Below are 23,094 nucleotides of genomic sequence, written 5' to 3'. Positions count from 1 at the left end.
AACAATCAAAAATGATTTATAATAAAAGCAGCCTAACCTTAGTGTTTCGGCGTCGGCGTTGGCGTCGAAGAACCCAACGCTAGCGGTGTCGCAAAGGTCTGCTCTTCTTCTTTATCTTTGTCTTTGAGTCTATATTTGGAATTTTGACTAGTACATTTGATCAATGGTGCAAAGTACATAGTTTGATTTAATTTTTTTAAGGTTATAACATAATTCATTACATTTTGTTAATGATTCCGTATAAAATTTCATATTCATGAATTCTATATAGACAAAACCTGTTACAACCGCAAGAAATAAGCACAACCTCGTTTAGTGTCTGAAAAGCGACAAGTGCACAAATTTGTATTAATATTACTGGCAGTTGAATGTAAACCGCAAAGGGAAGTGACAAAAATAAGCCAACAAACACATAGCCCCAGAGCATAAAATGTCTGAGGGCACTTCTACAGCCATTGCCGCCGTTGCCGTTGTGGTAGCCGACACTGCACAGGCACAGCAAAATGGTCGCTATCGTGCATATTGCGATTTGTGTACCCAGTTCTTTGATATATGTATATAAATATGTATATTAACTTTTAGTATCATTAACTACATACATACATACGTATGTACATATTTCCTCGCGTTAGCACAGAACTACATAAAACAATTTCATTTTACAGCAAATGAGCACGCATCGTCTTGTTTTGTATGCAAATCATAAGCATAACTATACTATGCTGCGCTGCGCTACTTTGCTTTGTTTGCGACGCTGATGAAGTCAAGTGAATCGGGTGAAGTGGTTGCAAAGCTGCTGACGACGGCAATCAAAGTGACTTGAGTGTGCTGAAATGAAGTTTTTGTATATTTTGTTGCAATAAGGAGTGGATGTAAGGCGCGGAAATCATGCAAAATAAATAACATACATATCTATGATCTATGCTAAATTTATCTCTATTTCTCGTCTAACATTACTATTTTACAGAGTTATTTTTCATTTGTTTAGTAATTTTATTATCATTCTCTTTTACATTTATAATTTCTTGGTATTCCTCTTTGCTGCATTCGTACATCAAGTTGGAAAATTTTAAATTCAAAACGAGTTGTCAGTTGCGTCGACTACGACGTCATTGAAGTGCTGTGCTGCTACTTCGCAAGGCATCGTGCGAAGTCAGTGTACACTGCATTTGACTGCGCTGCTGCTCTGTCAACGCGTCTTGATACGAAGATACGCTGCGCAAGTGCCAATCGCTCGTCAGTGGCTGAGGCAGTGCTGCATCTTGTGCTTCGTCGCAGATAGGCATTTTGACGAACTTTTTTCTTTTTTCGCTATTTGCGCGGTTTGTATTTGTGTGAAGAAGTATGCCTGTATGCGTGTTTGTTGTTAATTGTGTGCTATCTGCGCAATCAGTTTATATTAGCCTTTAACTTTCTCAATTAAAAAAAAAAAATTATGTACATATGTATGTATGTATATACTCTTTTAAGTGAGGTAATTAAAGTTAGCACTATTTATAATTATTATTTTTTTATGTTATATTAAATTTAATAATTTGCAAATTTAAATGTATAATGCACAATCAATCACCTTGGCTATAATAAAGTGGTTGTCATACGCTCAATGGAAAAGATAAGATTACAGTGCAATTTTCAACAATTGCTGCTTTGAAAATATGTAGAATATATGTACATACCTCTATATTTACATATGTGTATGCATATCAGTTTAAATAAATTTACTCTTGCCGACGTGAATATTCGCACACAAAGAGGGAATACAATCTCAAACAATAGATTGTTGTATTTATAACGGTTAAATATATGTAAACCTCAATTAATTTTGAAGAAATCTGACGAGTTGACAGTTCTTGGTGGAAACAAATGGGGTTATGTCTGCCCTAATGTGAATGGAAATACCTATACAGGGTGTAAGTTTCTGGAACAGTTCTCTTTTCTTAGTTTCCCCTCATAGTTGTTATTAAAATTAATATACCCTGAGACCTTATAAGAAATACATACATATGATCAGCGTGATGAGCTCAGTCAATTTAGCCATATCCGTCTGTCTGTATATTCGCGAGTTAAAGCCTCAATTTTTGAGATAAAAGATCTAAAATTGTAACTATTTCTCTACAAGAACCTGTTCACTTGTCGGAACCTGATATCGGACCACTTTGGAACTGGGTTAACACAAACAACTATATCTTTGGAAATTAAATATTTTTTTTTTGAAATTTTCGTCACTTCAACCCAACACATTCTATAATAATGCCATATTACTACTTTTGTAAAATAACACGATTTAATAGCAAAAAAAATACTGAAAATTCTCATTTTTTCGTGCCTCTGACTACCCCTTAATGGTCAAGGAAACGATACAATCTTCCAGCAAATTGTGTATATCAGACTTCTGTAGCATATGTATGTATGTTTGTATATGTAGCTGCCATGCAAGCTGATCAATTTATCTTCACCAAATTCGACATGGCTTATTGTCCAAGGTAACGGTACAATCTCCGTAAAGCAAATTTCAGATCGGATCACTATAGCTGGCTCACCAAAATCAAGTTCTTCCGTGAAAACTTTTGCATTTGTGAAGGGTGTTATAACTTTGGTGCAACCGTTTCTTTTTTCATAGTTATTTCCTATTGATTTGTATTGTATTATTACGTAATTATTTTAGAAAAATATTAAATGATTAGATTTTATTGTTTCTGCATCATATGCAAATATCATATCATTAACGCTGTTTTTACTTTCAATTTCAGGTTTTCTTTGTGTTCTCCAAGTTTGCTGTGGTTCCTTTGAGTTGAAAAATAAATTTAAAAAATATATGAAAGTTTATTTAACATAATTTTACACACACAACAGTATTTTTGTAATCACAGAACAAATAAAGCGTTTGCTTTCCAAAGTGATATTTCTACAAAACAAGATTAGAGATTATTGCATAATTTCGGCTGAAAGCGAAACGCCTTTTAACAATCAAACAAAAGGTGAAAAAATATATAATCATATTATATGTATATTTAACGACGACACGCGCACAGCAGCCGATAAGTGAAACGAATTTCGAAGAGCCATAAATAAAAAAATAATAAACAAGTGTGTGAAAAATATCTTTGAATAAGATTTTAGTTTTTTTTTTATTTATATATTGTACGTGCGAAATTTATTTTTGTCAATTTTTGTTGTTGTTTTAAACACATAAACAAAACGACGGCGGCGGCAGGCAAAGTCTTCTATTTGCCTACCGAGAGTGAAGTAAAAAATTTATGCTTAAATGGATGCAACATCAATAATCACACAAGTCTCACGCGACGATGAGCAGTTGAACGTGTGTCCAAATGAGAAAGGTGAGTCACCAGAAATATAAAAATAAAGTAAAATAAAGTGCGCTACAAATATATATGTACATATTTGCAATGAAAAAAGAAATAACAAAAAAAAAAAATTTGACATGAAAATATTAAAAACTTTTTTATTATTAGCAAATTAGTATTATCTTAAGAACTTTGACAAATATCAAATTAACGAACGAATAATAAAGTCAAACAAAAGAAATAAAGCAGTTACATATGAATATAATATTAATATATAGTTCATGTTACACACATACACATTCCAAGCTATGTGTGCGAGGAACAAAGAAAGTGTAGATGTGACAAGTTGGCTGTTAGGCTGCTTGCTTGTTTGTTGGTTAATACAAGTGGGTTGGCTGTGGCAGTTATTTAGTCGGGCAGTATATATAAAGACGCGACATGCGCGCGCTGGTGGCTGTTAGCCGCAACACAGCAACAGCATTTTCCCATCATCACCATCAACGCCATTGCCAAAGGCAGCGTTGCCATTGTCGTCGTCGTCATTGAAAGGGGAGCAACAAATGCAAGTGGGAAGCCTGATTTGTGTGGACGAGTTAGTTGCCTGTCGGGTTGTTGTACTGGTTGCATGCTCCTCTTTTCCTTTAATATATTGCTTATACATACATACATACATGTGTGCGTTTTTTTGCCAGACATATGAAATGAGTCATCGGCAACTTGACGTCTGTGTGTCGAACAACCAACTTCGCGCAGTACAATGTCAATATGTAACAACTGCCAAGGCAATGGTTACAAGGATATGTGCGATAATTGCGTAGCGTTAAAAACATTTATTTTTTGTTTTCAAACATATTTAATTGTGTTTTAGTAATTCATACTAAACTGAATGAGTTTACCACAAAATTTGTAACACCCACAAGGAAGCGGTGGAGACCCTGTCCCTGTACCTGTCTGTCTTTATATACTCGAACATATCTCTAACTTTTGAGATGCCGGTCTGAAATTTTCGAAACATCCTATTCTCTCCAAGAATCGTATTTGTCGGAAACGCCGTTATTAGACTATTATAGCATATAGCTGCTATAGAAACTGGTCGATCAAAATAGAGTATGCAAAACTATTTTGATGGACAAGATATCTGCACGAAATGCGGCATGGATTATTGTAAAAATCAATGTTACAATTTCCGAGCATATTCACAATATCATATAACTGTCATAGAAACTGGCCAATTAAAATTAAGTTCTTGTACGGAAAAATTGTTTAGCTGTCATACAAAATGAGCAATCAAAATCATGATCAAGATCATTTATACTATTTCGTGCTATAAAAATGCATCTGTAAAGATTTTTATTGCTTCGCTATAACTGAAGTTAATGTTTTGCAAATTTAGTTGGGTCAACCAACACACTGTGCATACCTCAAATCAGCTTAAATTTAACAATCCAAGTATGCAGTAATACCGACGCTATAGCAGGTTTATGTTGGTTTTATGTTTATTTACATATTTATTTATTTTATTTTATTTGTTTTTGCACATTCGCATCTCCACCGTGCCGATTGCAACACATTTCACCTTCGATCTGCTTTTTTCTTTCATTTGTACACCTTGTCAGCGGCAAAAAGGGGATGATTTCAGTTGCGTTGTGTTTTCGCTACTCAAGGACATTGAACTTGCTTGCCTTTATTTCATGCAGTTATTTATTTGCGCTGCATTTTCTACGTTTTCGTTGCTTATCGATGTGGTTATCGTTAAAAAAGTAAATAAAATAAAATAAAAAATTCTCAAGAATTGCTGTTTCTCATAATCAAGTGTAATTTACTTTGAACTTTTAGATACTACATAATAAAATACGTCAGTACGCCCAAGCTATTTCTTTTCTTATATACATTTACTTTCTCCAACGTCCATTTAGGCACACAACAATTTCCAGCTCATTTAATTTTCCTATCACAACTTGCAAACGCCGTTTTTGTCAATCCACGGCTACTTAGCCTTACCTTCTTTTCTTTTTATTTCATTATTTGATAATTTATAAATTTTATTACTTTTTTGCGCAACTTTTTTCTGATTTTTTATTTCTTTTTTTTAACCATTATCGCTGCAGTTTACCTACATATGTGTTTATATGGAATGCGTCGTCTTTACTAGCTAGCTGCAGGTCGTTCGCCTGTTCGTCATTTTGCCACTTGCTTAGCTCAGCACACTGTCATTCAAGCACTGCTTTCAAAATTGTTGTTTTATTTTTTTTGTTCACCATTTATTTATTTATTTTCCTGTCATTTAACCATTTAAGTAAAGTGTAAAGGCATGTTACTGCCGCTCTAAATGAATTCCTTCACGTTGTTGTTGTTGGCAGTGCGTTTGTACTCGCGTATTTTCTATGACCAATTTATTTTCCAATTAATTGCACTCACACATTGCTTTGCTATCGCCATTGCAGTGCAAATGAAATAAAATTGAAAAAGTCTACGTGAAAAAAACAACATTAGCGCAAAAAACACACCAATAGGGCGCAATGCTTTTTTATAATTTGTTGCACCCCTTTCACATTGCACTGATGGCAGTGAAGCCAAGTATGCACTCGGTCACACACATCACGAGTAGCATTAGCGCCGAACACGTTTCAGTGTAGGGTGAAATGCGTTTTAAAATTCTCCACTTGTGACGTTGATTGGCTGTGATTTGAAAGTGCATTAAAATATTAATAAGGCTTCATAATAAATAACTTTCAATTACACATTGTTAACGCGCTTTCTTTCTTTCAATCGCAATTAAAATTAATCACAAACATTTATTAACAGTGCTTCCCGCTATTTTCAAATTATTTATGTTTTAAAATTATGCTTAATTTATGTAGATGTACATAATTTTGCCAACAGCAGACATGATATAAATGATTTGTGATTTTTTTAATTCAAAAAATGTTTATCTAAAATGAATTGTTGTTTTTCAATCCCAATGTTGGCATTACAAGTTTTAAATTTTAATTTTTTCAATTCCAATGGGCTGAAAAATAAATTCTTATTTTGTCTTAAAAAATCATTTGAGAAATTTGGAATCGAAAATTTCATTTTATCCCAAAATCGGTTAAGGTTTATAAAAAATGTAAAAATTAAATTTTTTAAATAAAATCAGAATTAAAATTTTATCAAAATAAAATTTACCCAAAACTGGAATTCAAATTTTAATTTAAATATTCATTATTTTCTATAAAATTTTATTTAAATCAGAATTAAAAATTGTAAACTACAAACAAGTACAAATACATATTTAGAAATTCTTAGTTTGAAATACGTACCAATTTACAATGAATTAATCTGAGAATTATGCAAATCAACAATAATATTAAATGTAAATATTTTTGCTTATCGCAAACGCCATTTATAACAAGCTAATTCAGTTACATCGCATATAAATACGAGTTTTATAATCATATGCAATAAAAATTATAATTCCACAAACACACGCTCTCTAGGCTTTACTCTCATTCAAACGCTGTCAGACACTTTTGTACCCGTTGAACGATTCCACAGTCACACACAGTTTCTCACTGAATTTGTATTAATTGTGGGAGACTCTGACTTTTTATATATATGTACATATTTGTGTTTTTATAAAGTGCATTTTTTTGGTATTTAATAAATATGTATATGTGTATTTATATATGTACATATCTATTTATCTACTTGTATATAAAAACAAATTTATTTTGCACTTGATTTGCCTTTTTATGCACAATACAAACCGCACATATGAGGTTAGAAAAATGCGAAGAAGGTAAACAATCAAATGACAGCAAATATACGATCGCTATAAAAGCTGTATCAATAATCCTATCAGCAGTAAAAAATGTCATTGCGCATTTAACACAAGTATCTACGTTCGATTTGAACTAGTTAAGCTTCACCGCACCTTAGAAATAAATTTTTATACACATACATACATACTCGGTTTAATATGCTTTTTGAAAAAAAAAAATAGGTAAGAGTATTTGCGCAAGTGAGCATGCCTGCAAACATCTATGAACAACAAATACATATTGGCGTATATCGCCTTGCATCTCTAATCATTTGTTGCCATTTTTGTTTGGAATTCTTTAGTGTTCGTTGTCGATTTTTGGGTAGCACTTAGCCATTTTATATTCTATTGATTTTTATAAAAGGAATGCGTGCTTTTTACTTTATTTTTATAAATACAAAGTAAGTCGCGGCGGGTTTTCGCCTGAAAGGAGTGACTTTTTATTTTAAACACTTAAATTTTTTGTACATATTATGTACATACATAGTAAGACTGTAAGATTTTTCTTCGACATGGATTATAGCTCACTTCTGGTTTCAAGCGTTTCAAGAAAGCCGTCTGCCAGTTAGGCGTTAAGTCCGATACCATTTATCTGAAGATTTTTGACATATTAAAACCCTTCTCATTAAATTTCAATTGCTTTTGCGGCAGCCGCACTATCAAATATTTCAAATCCAATTATGCTATGATATAGATTTTGAACTCTCCAACGTGTTTAAATTTTTTTGTTTAAAAAATATTGTTTTATTTAATGTTGGGGTTTTTTTTTCAAAACATCAGGAATATCCTCTTATTAAATTTTCTACAGAATTTATTTTTCTTTTGCGCAAGTTTTATTGTCATATATTTAATAGATTTTATACTCGTCAGCCTATTTAAAAATGTTGGTTTCCATGTCGTTTTATTTATTCCTGGGTATCTATTTATCATATAATTAAAATAATCCATAATTTTATTTCTTGCAAAAGTTCACATGCTACTTTTTTACATTTATAAATGTATAATAGTTTTCCGTTGTGAATGATAGTCTGCACTCACTATAAGTGAAGTGTCGCAAGTGACAGTTTGCAGAGTTATCGATTTTTGAATTGCCTTTGTTATTCGCTATATTGTTTGCATATTTAATGACATCCAATTAACTTTTTGAAACACGCATTTAGTATTTACAATATTTTTTTTAAAGAAAGTTTTAATTTATCGGCAATACATACATAAAGTAGCGGTATACATATGTGTTGCATCCAAAATTTACGGTGTATTTTTTTTTAATAATCGAAATGATTTATAGGTTTTGGTTTTTTGTATTCTCGTAATCACAACTGATTTATTTATTTATTTACAGTACTTTCATGTGCCTGCAAGCAAAAAGATATATTTTATGCCGGCAAAAACAAATATATTTTGTATTTGTGTACATACTATAAAGCAGTATTAGCAGGCTGCTCTTCAATATGTATTATTATACCCTGAACAGGGTATATTAAGTTTGCCACGGAGTTTGTAACTGCTAAACGAAACGGAACAAAAGAAACGACGGAGACCCTAATAATACTATAATATACTAAACATAAAAAATAATCAGCGCGTTGAGCTGAGTTTATTTAGCTATGTTCGCAACTAGTCCCTCAATTTTTGAGATATCGACCTTTTCTAATTTGTCTGTCAGCAGCAATACAAACTGTTCGATCAAATTTAAATTCTTGCATGGAAAATTTTTATTTGACAAGAATCTCGGGACAAATTGTTCTGATCGAACCATACATGATCTGCCATACAAACTGATTAATCAAAATCAAGTTCTTGTATGAAGAAAATTTTATTTATGAAGGGTATTACAGTCTCGTTGCAGCTGAAGTTAAAGTTTTTTCTTGTTTTATTAGCACATCAAATTAACGCTTGCGATGACCTAAGGCACTATGTAAAATCATAATTTACATGTCACGTATTTATTGCTGCCTGTTTTTTTTTTGTAAAAAAATTCATAGATAATTCATATTTGTATTGCTCATGAAGCATGCAACGTGATTGAATAGCTCAAAACCCGTATTAAAATTGTTTGTCGTTTTATACACACCTTAAAATAGTGTTTTTTTGTTTTTGTACGCTCTAAAATATTTCGTTTGCGGTCTGCTTCTAATTGACAAATATTTCCATTCATTTTTGACGAATTTACATAGAAACACCAATAGCATGTGTGTATGTGTTAATATAGTATGCGTGCATACGAGTTTGTCATCAATTCTACCAGTAGACCGGTCAAGCAATAACATTAAAAATTTTATAGCCCGTCATGCTGGTACCAACCAAGCAATGTATTATACTAATATAGAGTACATGTATAACATATTCTTTAGTATATGAATTATTAGAAACGTACTCAACAAACTGTGTCGTTTGTGCAATAGGAGCGATAATAATTGTGTTTGTCCATACCATACATACATACATACATATGTATGTATACATATACAGTAACCATCATAAAAAAAAAGCGTTATTTAATCACAAATACAAAAATATCGCGTTTTACTTTTTTTATTTTCATATATTTTTAGCATATTCAAGCATCATTTCTCGCCCTACAGGTGCTAATAGATGTATGTATGTATGTATTTTATTTATGGCATTTCAATCAGCTATTCGGCCAGTTTAGCTTGCCTCTTGTCTACATGCTCCATTCCGGTTCAGTCGAGTGTATCCACAACTCACTCTCACTTGTTGCCTACACATACATGCAAATGGTTTTATTCTTTATTCTACGTACTGTCTTCAAACATTTTCATTTAGCGCACATAAGTAAGCCCGGACATGTGCCATATGCTCTTTAGCATACAAAAAATGTTTTTTTTTATTTATTTATTTTTTTCATTATTTTAACTTTTTTGTCTTTGCGTGCCTAAGGTCTTCTTTTCATTATTTAATTTTTTGCTTTAAAAAAATTCCAACACACATATAGTACAAATTTATTTATTTTTTATGACTTATTCTACTTTTCTTTTTATGTTTTCGCACGAAAAAAGTTAGTCGGTCGCTAGCGGCGAATATTTGGTATGCTTGTCATCGTCGTCGTTCTCGGCAAGGAGCTGTTTATTGAGCGCAAATTCTTGTTGCAATCTCTTTTTTTGTTTTTATATATTTTTCACATTCACGTTTTTAACTTGTTCGTTGATGTTTTTGTTTTTGGCATTTTGTTAAATTTCGATTTTTTTGGTGCTTAAATTAACCGCATTTGCTTTTATGATTTCTTCTATTATCTTTGTTTCACACATTTACATATATAAATTTGTTTCTCTGTGTATGTACGCATGAAAAGTAATACTATATTATATTTCGTGCATTTGAGTCACTCTGTCTTCGGATTATGTAGGGCAGCAGACGTACTAGTTTGTTTGTTTTTTTATACCCTGAACAGGGTTTGCCAGGAAATTTGTAACACTCAGAAGAAAAATTACAAAAAATATATAAATAATATATATGTATAAATGATCAGCGTGACGAGCTGAGTCTATTTAGCTTTAAGCGCCTGTCTGTCGTTCTATCTGACTTTATATACACGAACTAGTCTCTCAGTTTTCAAGATACCGATCTGAAATTTTGCACACTTCCCTTACTCCCCAAGAAGCAGCTTATTTGTCGGAGGCGTCGATGGCGGATGACTATCGGATAGCCGTAAAAAATCGAGATAAAGATTTTTTATGGCCTTTTATGCTATGAGAAACGCACCTGTGTACGGTATTATAGCTTCGGTGCAGGTGAAGTTCATTTTTTCTCGTTTTTATTTATTTCAAGTAATTTAAGTAATTTTTCACTTGACTTGATTCTTATTTTCATTTTATTATTATACGTTGGTAATGTAATCTTTCACTTAATTTACCACTTTTTCTGCTCTGAATATATAGATACAAGCATGTGTATAATATGCGGAAGCATTTTCGCTTTAATTTTTGATACACTATTATTATTTGCTTTCAATATTTTTTTTTATTTATATGTATATTCTACATTCTCATTTAATATTATTTATATGTTATTCATTTTTTATTTTAATTTTCTCTATTTTTTATTTTTATTTCTTTTATTCTACATTTTCATTTTATTTACAATCTTATTTTTTTCTTTTATTTATTTTTTTATATATTTTTATTTTTACTCTTAGTTGTAATTGTATTTTTTTCATTTCAAATAACGCAGCCACTCATTTGAATAGGCAAATTTTTTGTTGGAAATTCAAAATAAATTCACCCAGATACACGAATATAAACATTGACACGCTACACAGATTTGCATGCACACAAAGTTGCAATATCAAAGCAAAGCTGAGCGATCCCAGAGAAGCATAAAATATAAGTGGGAGAATATTTAAACATTTAACGGAAATTTCATTGCAATTAAGTTGCGGAATTATTAAAAAAAAATTATCCGGATATTAATTAAAAGTTATAAATATAAAATGATTAAGCATCAGCGGATTTTCCAAACGCATTGCACATTAAAAATTATCGCACTCTTCGACTTGCTGCATTTTAATTAGGAATTATTACATTTTTTCTATAAATATTCGCAAAATGTTTTCATATTTTTCCTTGTATGTTTTTCATCACTTTTTGCTGTTGCTGTTGTTGTGAAGAAAATCAGTGTCGCCTGTGCTATAAATACAGCCCACACACGAGCCAAAAATGCTGATACTACACACATTTCGGTTTGTTTATTTTTTGTTTAATTTAAAACTGTCGGTAAAATAATTTTCGCATACACTGCACACACCGTTCTCGATTTATTGTTGGTAATCTACAAAATTAATAATATGTATGTATATTATTCTAGACTAAACTTTTGAAATTGTGTCCGTCTGTATAGGTTGTTATATCGCTGGCACTATCGCAAAAATTAATCTATCCCCGCCTGCACATGTGCCTTTACATTGCCCTAACGCTAACAGTGCTCAGTACCCGAGTACTCACACTATTCGCCATGAAGCACTGTTATGTAGTGAGTGAATTTGGGGGGTGCCTTTGGAGGAATAGCCGAAGCGCACACTGTCTCTAAGCTCTAGGAATAATAATTATGCTTTCTTTTTTTTTAATTTTGTCGCTATGCGAATTCTTTGTTCTTTTTTTTCATTTGTTAGTGGTTTGCAGAAATTTTTGCTTGATTTTAATGTGTTTAGTGTGTCAGTAGTTAATGGTGTTTTGTTTTAATACACTTCATGCCACACTTAAAGCTTTTAAATCTATTATGATATGAAAGTACTTTCTTCACTAATGCTTCTTTTTGCTTTACATTCTGTTTTATGCCTTACCGGGTTATATTTTAAATCCCATTGTGATGATAACATTATTGTTATTTTTTAAATAATTAAATTATATTTCCTGTGTTTATTTTACCGCACAAGTGCTTTAAATTGACACAGATTCAGCGCTCAAATTGACCTTGACACTAGGTATGTAGATAGTTGGTAGAAGTGCAGGGTGACTTAAATATCAAATGAAGTAGTTTTTTGGGTTGTTTTGTTTTTTTTGGAGAGGTAGTTTATTTTATAAATATAAATACTTTAATAATAATTTTTAAAATATTTTGAGGAAGAAGTCAGAGGTTGAGGAAAAGTTTTGTTTAAAATTACTATTATAATAGATGAATACAGTTGATGATCGAAGATCTAGGTAAAATTTTGTTTTTTGACAAAATGGCGGCTTTGCCTCCAAAAAAAAAAATTAATGTTTTTTGCTAAAAAATTACATCTTAGTATGTCTTACATACACCTAAGAAATTCGTATGCTAATTTACATTCTAGCCGTTCAGAGGAATTTTTCTCACCGACTATTAAAATTGTTTTTCGAGAAAACCATAACTTCGAATTTGGCAAAATATTCTAAAAAAATAAATAGTATTTTTGAATAATCGCAATTAGACACACACACAGATTATTAGATTACTCATTTATTTATTTATTTGTTATTATTTTCATAATTTTTATTGATTGTTTTTAAATTAATTTTATTTGCATTTTCCATTATTTTATAAATATTTTTCTTTTATTTACTTTATTTTCATTTTATCATTTTTATTATTTTTAATGTTTCTTGAATGGGTTTTCTCTATTTTTAAATATATGTACATATATTGAATTTTTTTTATTAATTTATTTTTATAATTTTGTTTGTTTGTTCCCTTCATTTACTTATTGCTTAATTTACTACCTTTTATGAATTGCTTTTAAATTTATTTTGTTTTCATTAATTTTTACTCAATTTTGTAAATATATGTGTTTTTTTTTAATTTTTAAATAATTTTTTTCTTTTTTAAATTAATTTAATTTACTTTTTTCACATTTGATTTAATTTTTGTTTTACTATTTTTTTAATTTATAAATATTTTTTTTATTTTTTAAATAATATATTTTTATTAATTTTTGTATTCTTTTTGTATTACCTTAATTATTTAGTTTTATTTTTTTTTTTTTTTTTTTTTTTTGTTTTTTTTTGTTTTTGCTTCTTTAATACTGTTTATATTTTACCGAGTATTTGTTTGCCACTCCCTTACTAGAAACGATAAGAAACAGTCACATACTTAAAAACTAACAAATGGTTCGTAGAACAGCTATCTCAATTTTTGTTTTTTTTTACATACATATGTAGTAGTGTTAATCGTGTTTAAATATTTTTAAAGGACTCGTTAACTGTGTTTTTATGTCGTTTGCTATTCAACTTCATTTGTTTTTACTCCATATTTTTTGAGCGCTATATGTATTGCATCTGACATTTTACTGTTACCCCAAGGCAACTGATTAATTTGCATAAACATAGAAATTTCAACAACAAAGCGCAAACATAATGCATTTCTGTGATTTTCCATTTTCATATTTTTGTTTTGTAAAAATTTTTTACTTACACTAAATATCGTTGACAGCTCTTTTGTTGTTTCACATTTTTCAGCTGTAGCACTGTTGACATTAATGTTGCTGCAACATGTTTTTTTCCGCTATTTTACTCTCCCATTACTTGTGTTGTATACTGCTGTCACTGATTTGCTACAGTTATGACTGTTTAGTTGCTATTACTAAGCGCTACACGTTGATATATGAATGTTAAAATGGAAAATGGCGTGCAACAACAATAACCGAGAAAATGCTAACACGTCTTAACGCATGCTGCAGCGAGGCACAGGTCTTTAGGTATGTCGCTGGGTGGGCTGTGGGTGCGGCAAAGTCGGCCGTATTTGAACTGGGGCGTGCACTTAAACACTCCAAAAGCAAGCATGAACCTAATGCGCTGTACGCTGCAACAAGCAGTTATTTGTGCATTGTATGTTTGAAAAAAGTAATAAAATATGTAGCTGTTGCCCTACTACCCGACTGCAGACATCTCTTTGTTCAAGTAAATAGAAAAGTATTAGCAGCTGCCTAAGTTTCTTCTTTGTTTTGCACAAGCTCATTTTAGTGCACTTTTGCAGCTCTCTGCAAGCTATTGCTCTTACTAACTTGTTTTTGCTATTTTTGTTTTGCTTTTTACATGCCATTCAAGGAAAGGACATGAATATATAAACGGTCAATCACCTGCTCAAACTTGTATAGCACCTGAAAGTGCATGCATGGAAAAAAATAAAAAAATGCCTACATTAATCTAACCCTCTCCGTGTTTTGCAGTGCTAAATTCAGCTACTTTATTGTCAAGTGTCATCACTTTGTACGCCTTTTTGTACATTTTTTACGAGTTTTCCTTCTCTATCATTTACTTTACATTCGCCAATCGTGTCTGACTTTTTATTTTCGTCGCTGTATCTTATCAGCCGACATTCATTTGCACGAAATACATACATACGAGTACATACGGCCATCATACGCCATTATTGTTTACAAATTTGCAGCAAGTTGTCGTTTGTCGGTGACCTGTGATCCCCTTCCACAATGTCGCCTCATTTCCAAAGAGCCATTGCACGTGCTTGTGTACACAACGTCACTTTGTTTCTTTTTTCTTATTATACATACTCACAAACATGCATGCAAGTATGTACATATGTACATTCAAGCACGCTCATGCACCTATTTGAACCGCGCAGGTTGCTAAGCAAGTCAATGAAAACCAATCTATCAACTGATGTCAACTCATTTGCCAATAAATAATAATAACAACAAAAAAATTATACAAATACAGTTGTCTGCGCAAACAATGACAACACGAGCAAGCAGCCATTCAACCTGCGAACGTCGATGTCGAAGCTTTGAAACTAGTGTTGCAGTCATAATAAAACAGAAATGACAAGTGCACTGCCACAGACAAATGAAATAGAAAGTCACTTTGTCCAAATAGTGTGAAGTTGTTATTAATGAAAGGATATAAGTGTAAATTATGAACTATTATTATTAATTTGTGGCGTTTTGTTTCCATGATTTTCTAAACGCCGTATAAGTAAAAATAAATAATGAGTGTATTAAAACCTAGTATAAGTATATTTATGAAAAGAAAATGTACATATATGTATATTTATCCACTAATTTGTGCCCAAACTACAATTTTATTATAGTAACAATAATAATAATTATTTTTTGGTAGCTTGAGGGTTTCTACTCTAGAATATATGTATGTATGTATATGTACATAGTATATTCCATATACTCTAAAAAAATTAAATATTGAGAAATTGAACTCTCAAAAATATTTATTTTCGTTATTAAGAAATTTGACCATCCATACATACTATTGAAAACCTCGTGAAAATATTTATATGTTTATATATTTATTTTCGAAATTGTCTTAATTAGTTGGTATACATAATATAATAATAGATATCTGATAATATTTTATCCAAACAGACAAATATAAATACATAGGCCTTCAAAGTGAGCTCCTGAGCCCATACAGACAACAGAATACAGAGATGATCTTGAGTGCCTTCAGCGAATTTTGCATACTTGTGTTCGTGACAGACTTTGATTTTCTTCATTTTCACTGTCATTGCTATGTATACAAGGGGTGTTGTATATTAGGGGACCATTCTGCAAAAAAAACAAGCACAAGCAACTGGAAAGTAAAATAACTTTATAATCGGTTATATAGAGGATATGTGCGATAGTTTTTCGATCTGGCCGATTCCAACAAATGATGCATATAATGTCAAAATGGACCTATCTATTACATTTCGGATATCTCAAAACTGAGGAAATAATTTATATTTTCTTAGGCAAAGTTGTTCGGAATGAACCGTAGAACATTTCTCTCATTCGCAATTTTATAGAAAAAAAATTACCCGGTCTGATATATTCTAGTTCAACGGTTTTTGTGGATTTTAGTGATTCCAGTTAGGGAAGTTAACTGTATATGGTATACAACACATCTGCACATACGAATATGTATATCTATATATGTATACCTTGACAACAAACCTCTTTGTATATATCTTAAGATAAAGAAATGCCATAAGCAACCAAAATATCCGTTGAGCAAAATTAAAACAACAGCGCAGATAACGATAACGGCATATTTGACTGGCAGCGCTACTTAACAGGTGATTAATGTCATAGATAAGCTATTTATTCTAATATTAAATATGTAACTTGTAGCGCCAACGAAAAAAATTCAATATTGTCACAGACAATAGTTGCTTTATTGAAAAGTTTACTTATGATGAATGATAGCCATTACGCCTGTAGTTAACTATTTTTTATTATTTTGGCAAGTCTTAATTTTTAAACACATAGTCTGTAGCCTCTTATCACAAATGACATTGTTGACAGTTGTTATTTTGAAGCTGTTAAAAAGTACATTTTTCGCAAGTCTTCTCTACTTCTTCATTATGTCGATCCATTGGTATGACTCAATTATTGCAGTCAGCAGAAAACTTTTAAAGATTCACGCAATCAAGAAGATAATAAGCGGTTTCTTGATGTTTACTTTATCATGAAATTCCAAATAAGACACATAGTATCTTAATTCCTAGATTTGCTTTAAAATTTTAAGAATTAATTTATTGCACAGCACTGTCGCAGTAACCTGACGGCACAAGAGCAGTAAAAATTGGCTAAAATGCCGGCTAAACACACATAAATAAACTTTCCGCTAGGAAAGCGAAGTGTTAACCTGTAACAAACTCATACCAAAATATCAGGCGGTGTACATAGAATAAAATATGCTTCGAGCTAAATTCATAGTTAAATTAGTTTGTTATTGTTCTCTCGAAACACGGTTAAAGCCACAGTGCTGCAAAGTGGGCATGCTGCTTGCATTGTTTTAGTGGCGTTGTAAACGGTCATTTCCAAATTTTTTCTCGATGTTTTAGTTATATCAGCATTTAAATAAATTTTTTTTTTTTTATAAATTTGTAATTCCAAAAAATTTAAATTTTAAATTTAGATTTTCAAATTTCTTAATGTAGCATTGAAAAATTATAAAAAAAGATCATTCAAATTTTGTAATTAGAAATTATAAAAAAAAAATTTAATTCCAATTTGATAATTAGAATAAAAATGAAAAGTTTTTAATTTTAATTTTTTCCCAAACTTGGCTTAAATCTTAATTTTCCAAAAACAGTTAATCAATCATGTTTGCTTAAAATTAATTTTTTTGGCGTAAAGTATGGGATTAATTTTAAAAAAATTTGTTTAAAATGTTAGATAAAACGTTAACTAAAATTAATATAATACAATTGCGAAATTATTTCAAAATTAAAAAGTTTGCACTTTTTGTATGAATGGAGTCTTGAGTCGAAAGCTAAAAATGGTAACTTTGCATTTTGATTCTTAACTTTACATAAGCATTTATAAACATAACTTTATACATAATACTATTCTATTTTTTTTTATTTTTTTTTTATCAAAATTGTGCTGATTGAACAAAAAACCGCTTCTTAAATATCTCGCAACGAGTTTTTCTGTTACTCAACCCTAAATATTCAAAATATTTTTTATTTTCTCATTTTCGCCTCCGATTGCGATTTCCATTTTATTAAGTGACTTGTCGTTGATACCGAAAACCGAAAAAACAGTACTACTCTCAAAACAAACCAAAACAAATTTGCGCAAGCAAAATAAGCTTGTCAAAAGCATTTTTTGATAAGCCAAAAATTGTGATTTAGCCAGAGGAGAAACGGAAGTTGTGTTGGAAGTTTGCTGCTGCTTCGAATTTCCATAATGTCTCCGTTCGTTTTATGGCTACACGAAAAAAGTCGAATGTCGTTTGCTGTCATTTCCTTTTGAGTCGCTGGCAGAGATACCATTTAGCAGCGCCTCAAAGTTTCGCTCCTTCATATGCATTTACATATGCATATACATATATATGTGTGTGTATGTATGTATGCCACACACTGACATCTTCATACTGTCATTTTGTTTATTATTGTTCTTGTTTGTGCTGTTGTTGCTGCGGGTGACCGCATATTTGCACAAACAACAACTTGCTTACATACATACACAACCTCAACCGCATCGCCTCTCCAGCTTGCGGTTTGTTTGTGCAAAGCAACTGACTGCTGCCTCAACGCAGTTGACATGTTTGTCACTTTTGTTAGGCAATAAAAATGGCCACTCCTTAAGTGACTGCCATGCATTGGCTGGAATATTGCTTGTGTGTATATGTGTGTAGTGTTGGTTTTTGTGTCTAAATGTGGGTGGGTGCTCGTGTATATACGCTTGGAACACCTATATAAGTAAACACGCTGCGGCCTATCGGCTACCTTAGGTACCCCAGGCCATTTGGCGCTGGGCCATTATTGTTGCTCATACGTGAATACACACGCACATACATTGCAATACTGTATGCACATCTTCAATTTGTGCGTTTTTATTGCACTAATAATTGCGTTTGGTTTTTATTGTTTTTCCTTGCTTTTAAAGCTATAAATAACGCTCTAGAAACACATGGCTCAATTACCAACCGATTGTCTAGTGCTTAATTTACTCACGCTAAGGCACAATCGCACATGAGTGCAAATGTGTGTTTGTTTGTACATAAACTTATTTTTATACCCCTCAACAGAGTATTTTAAGTTTGCCAAGAAGTAACACTCGGAGATCAAAATCAAGTCCTTACATGAAATTATTTTTATTTCTCACGATATCAATTTGGCATAGATCAATAATAATGCAACGCTGCAGTCTCCGAACATAATGTTCAGATCGAACCAATATATAATATAGCTTCCGTTCCCACGACAGTCGAGTCTACGTAACCGGAACGGACCCGGATTTTTATCCGACCAAGGACTGTAAACTCGACAGAATTCTGTCGCTATAACAACAACAACATAGTTCCATACAAACTTAACTATCCAAACCAAGTTAAAGATAAATATCTTTTTTATATGCTTAGTACTTCTTCTGGTTATCAAGGGCTAGTTTGCAATGGCTCTGTCTGGTTCTCAGTGGGTCTTCTTGTTTCTCAGTAATTCTCAGTGTCTCTCATCAGTGTCTTTTTCTGGTCCTCAATGACTCTTTCTGGTTCTCAGTGGCTCTCCCTGGTTTCTTCGGTTCTCCTTGGGGCTTAATTGCTCTCAGTGGCTCTCTTATCAATGACTCTAACCGGTTTTTAGTGGCGCCTCCTTGTTTGCACTAGCTCTTCCTGATTTTAACTGGTTCACAATGGCTTTCTCTTGTTCTCAATTGCTTTCCCTGGTACTCAGTGGTTCGCACTGTCAATACAAGGTTTTCAATGACTCTTCCTTATTCCGATTGGTTCTGCCTTATACTCAATGGCTATCCCTTTTTTTCAGTGGCTTTCCTTGATTCTCAGTGGTCCTCGAAGGTATCATAGCTTCCGTGCAATCTAAGTTAGCATTTTGTTCAGCTTTAACATCTTCCTTCACGATTTTTTTTTACTCTCAGTAGGGGAATCTGCAAATACTGCCATTGTATTGTTGTGCTGCCAACTGATTCCGTGCTCGTAGCAGCGCGTAATTTATTTTTGTACTTAGGCTTCGAAATCTTACGCGTGCATCTGGTACGCTACTAAATTTATTTTATTTTACCCCACTTCATAATTTTCTATTTTCACTGCACGTTTGGGGTTCGTGCGTATTTTTAAATGATTTTTATTTCACTTTATTTTCTTTTCAATCCACCCATGTTCTTTCGCCTCATTCACTCACTCACTTTTCCCTAGAATCCTCATCCAGCAGCGACTTTAGTCTATCATTCATTGCAACATCAAAGTGCCCCATCGCTTAACAACAGTAACAACCATCTATTTATCCGTTGATCTATATATTTACTATTGCATTTGCATACATATACACATACAAATGTATGTACGCGTTTATTTACCGTAGCTTGTGCCTTTATGTCGAATGCTATTTTCGTCCACCCACTGATGTGCATCTGTCGCGCTTGAAATATATTTGAAATGCTCAAATTCATGCACATAAACATTAATAATACCAACACACTCATATCTACATACATGTACATATATGTATGTACCTCGGGTGCGTTTGTATTCGCTGTGCAGCGGCACAGAGCCACTGACACCAAAAATTCATTGAACTTTTCCCCCAACAGTGCGGCAAACAATTTTACTCATTTCCTTTACTATTTCTCTTTTGTCTGTCTGCGCATCTCACCTCGGCCGCAACAAAAACGCAGCATAGTTCCCAGCGACAGCGTTGACTGTCGAGGCTCTTGGCTGACGTTTGTCTTTGCTGCTGTTGCTTGCGCGCCTGACTACTTGACTGAGTGACTGACTGGCTTACTGGCTGTGCTGTTGCAGCTGCTCTTACTGTTGTTGTCTGACGTGACGTTTTCGTTAGTTCACATGACATTTTTAGCTTTTCAGTTGTTCGTTCAGCTGTTTCTCATTTATTTCACTTTTTTGCTGCGAATTTTTACTTCTTTTTATATTTCCTTCAGTTGGTTTGTTTATTTTTGTCAGTTTGGTTCATGCTGCCGGCTTTTGCTCTGGGTTTAGCCAAAATAATACTGCGTGTGTGTGTTACTTTCGGTTAGTTACTCGGTCATCACCGACAGCAATCACCACATTACTGTTATCATCTTTGCCAACTCGCTCACAACACCCACGACGAAATGAACGCCAACGGCAACCGCTTTTGTCAGCATCAACGTCTAGTTTGGCCATTGTATACGCATCTCTAGTTTGTCGTCACTTGTCGTCCGGTCCGACCAATATATACTCGTTGTCATTCAAAGACAATATGGCACCAATTAAGTCTTCGCTCTATTTGTATGTATTTACACACATATGCAAAGCATAAACGAGATATTTTTTCTACTAAAATGGCAAGAGCAACATGAATAACTCTTGGCAATACTCAACATTCACCACCTTTTGTCCGCATAAAAGTAAATAACCCCTTAAATGCTTTGTTTTTTTCTTTTTTTGACTGTTTGTCCACTTAAAGTCGAAATGCGTAAGCATTTAAGGTAAACATGTATGTAAAATATTTATCAAATTTCTAGCTCGTCCATCGTCACCCGCTGACATGCCTTCAGTTTTCGCCTACTGCTTCCTCTTCTCATTTTGCCTAAATTTGCTGTTTGCTTAGCTATGTTTGCTGTCGCTTACGTCTGACGCCTGCACAACCAGTTTCGCCGGCGTGCTGCGAATATTATTAATGTTAAGAAGAGTTTAGGCAAATACACAGCATATTTAAATACTGTTATTCAATGGTCCTCAGCCGGAACTCTGCTACAGCTGCAGGTTGATTTTTCTTTTTATTTCTTTTTTTTTTGTTATTTTATGAGGTAGCTAATTATATTTATAAAAGGAATTTGCCTGAAACGTGATACTAAATAGATATGCAAACTATTTCCTCAAATACCTAAAGTGCGGAGGAGAATACCATAATTTTTTGACATTTTTGTAGAAGCATGTTTTAATAAATCTGTCAATCTTATTAAAATACCAAAATGAAAAAAATTATATGTATATGCGGCCACGCAAACCTTACAATTCAAAAAATTCAATTTGCGCATATTTGACAACAATTTATAACCGTACTTTTTGCGGTATTTAGAAATAAGTAAAAAAACATATTTAGTTATAGACTAAAGTATTTAAAGTTAATGGGGCTTATAAAATGAGCTCGAAATATAAGAAACAGACATGCGATGATCAATTAAAAGCTATAAACAAAATTAGGTAATATAATATATACTTTCTTACTAAAAACAGAAAAAAATTCAAGAAAATTCCAAAGAATGAAATATCCGAAAAAAAGTTAAGATGGTATAGTGGTAAGGTTCCAGTGGCCATAGGTGTATTTAATTTTTTATTCAATGAACTATGTAAGGCCTAGCAAATCCACTACGTGTGCATTAAGTTTAAGGTGTTGTTTAGTACGGGTAATATGTATATATAATATGCAGTTTTGAAAGTAATTTCATTACGTCACTCTCATATTAATAAAAAAAGTCGCACAGTTCGCAAGTTTATTTTAATTCGAGTTTTTTTATCAGAAAAAATTATAGACAGGAACAGGTAGTATTCACATACCGCCAAGTCCGAATTATAATTTGAAAGTCTAAGAAGCTCTCAACTTTTAGAGCTTCTGGCAAGTCCCTACGTGTGTGGCCTGACGTTATGCTGATGAAACTCAATTCGTCTCCTATTGGTCAAAGCTGGCCGCTTCTGAGCGATTTCTTCCTTCAGACCAATTGCTGACAGCACGGGTCCGAATCAAGAGAGCCTTAAGAGAGCAGCTCATAATAGATAATTTCTAACCGTCAGTTCTGGTTTGGCCACCATTTGCATATACTCACCTTGACTGGATCACGAGCGTTTTCACTTGACATTGTTGATCCAGTTTTTAAGGGGTTACATTGGGTTTCACAGTTTCAAAAAATCGAAAAAAAATTTTCTATCTTATTAAATTCTATAAAAATTCTAGGATATTGTCATAAATTTTCAAGTTGATCTGATCAATACTTTCGGAGATACAACCCTGAGAACTTGTGCGCTCGAGGCAATCTAGGCGCCGTATTTAAGCTCGTTTTTCTCGAAACTGTGTTTTCAAAGTCGGTTGTCAAGATTTCTCGCGAACTACTCA

General features: G+C 32.5%; 1 protein-coding gene across 2 annotated transcripts in view; it reads left to right on the top strand.

Annotated features, from left to right (window-relative positions):
- The window catches only part of LOC105224171 (phosphatase Herzog), an 82,261-nt gene that overhangs the window by 1,097 nt on the left and 58,070 nt on the right, over nucleotides 1-23,094 (top strand). For both annotated transcript variants that reach the window (XM_049458172.1, XM_049458173.1), the window contains exon 2: nucleotides 2,751-3,338. In XM_049458172.1, coding sequence (XP_049314129.1) covers nucleotides 3,266-3,338 — 73 coding nt within the window. In that variant the 5' untranslated portion in view covers nucleotides 2,751-3,265. The remainder of the gene's footprint in view (nucleotides 1-2,750; nucleotides 3,339-23,094) is intronic.

This window comes from Bactrocera dorsalis, chromosome 5, assembly GCF_023373825.1.
Source record: "Bactrocera dorsalis isolate Fly_Bdor chromosome 5, ASM2337382v1, whole genome shotgun sequence".
NCBI lineage: Eukaryota > Metazoa > Arthropoda > Insecta > Diptera > Tephritidae > Bactrocera > Bactrocera dorsalis.
The sequence above is the reverse complement of the archived record's forward strand: the minus strand, read 5'-3'. Positions and strand labels throughout refer to the sequence as shown.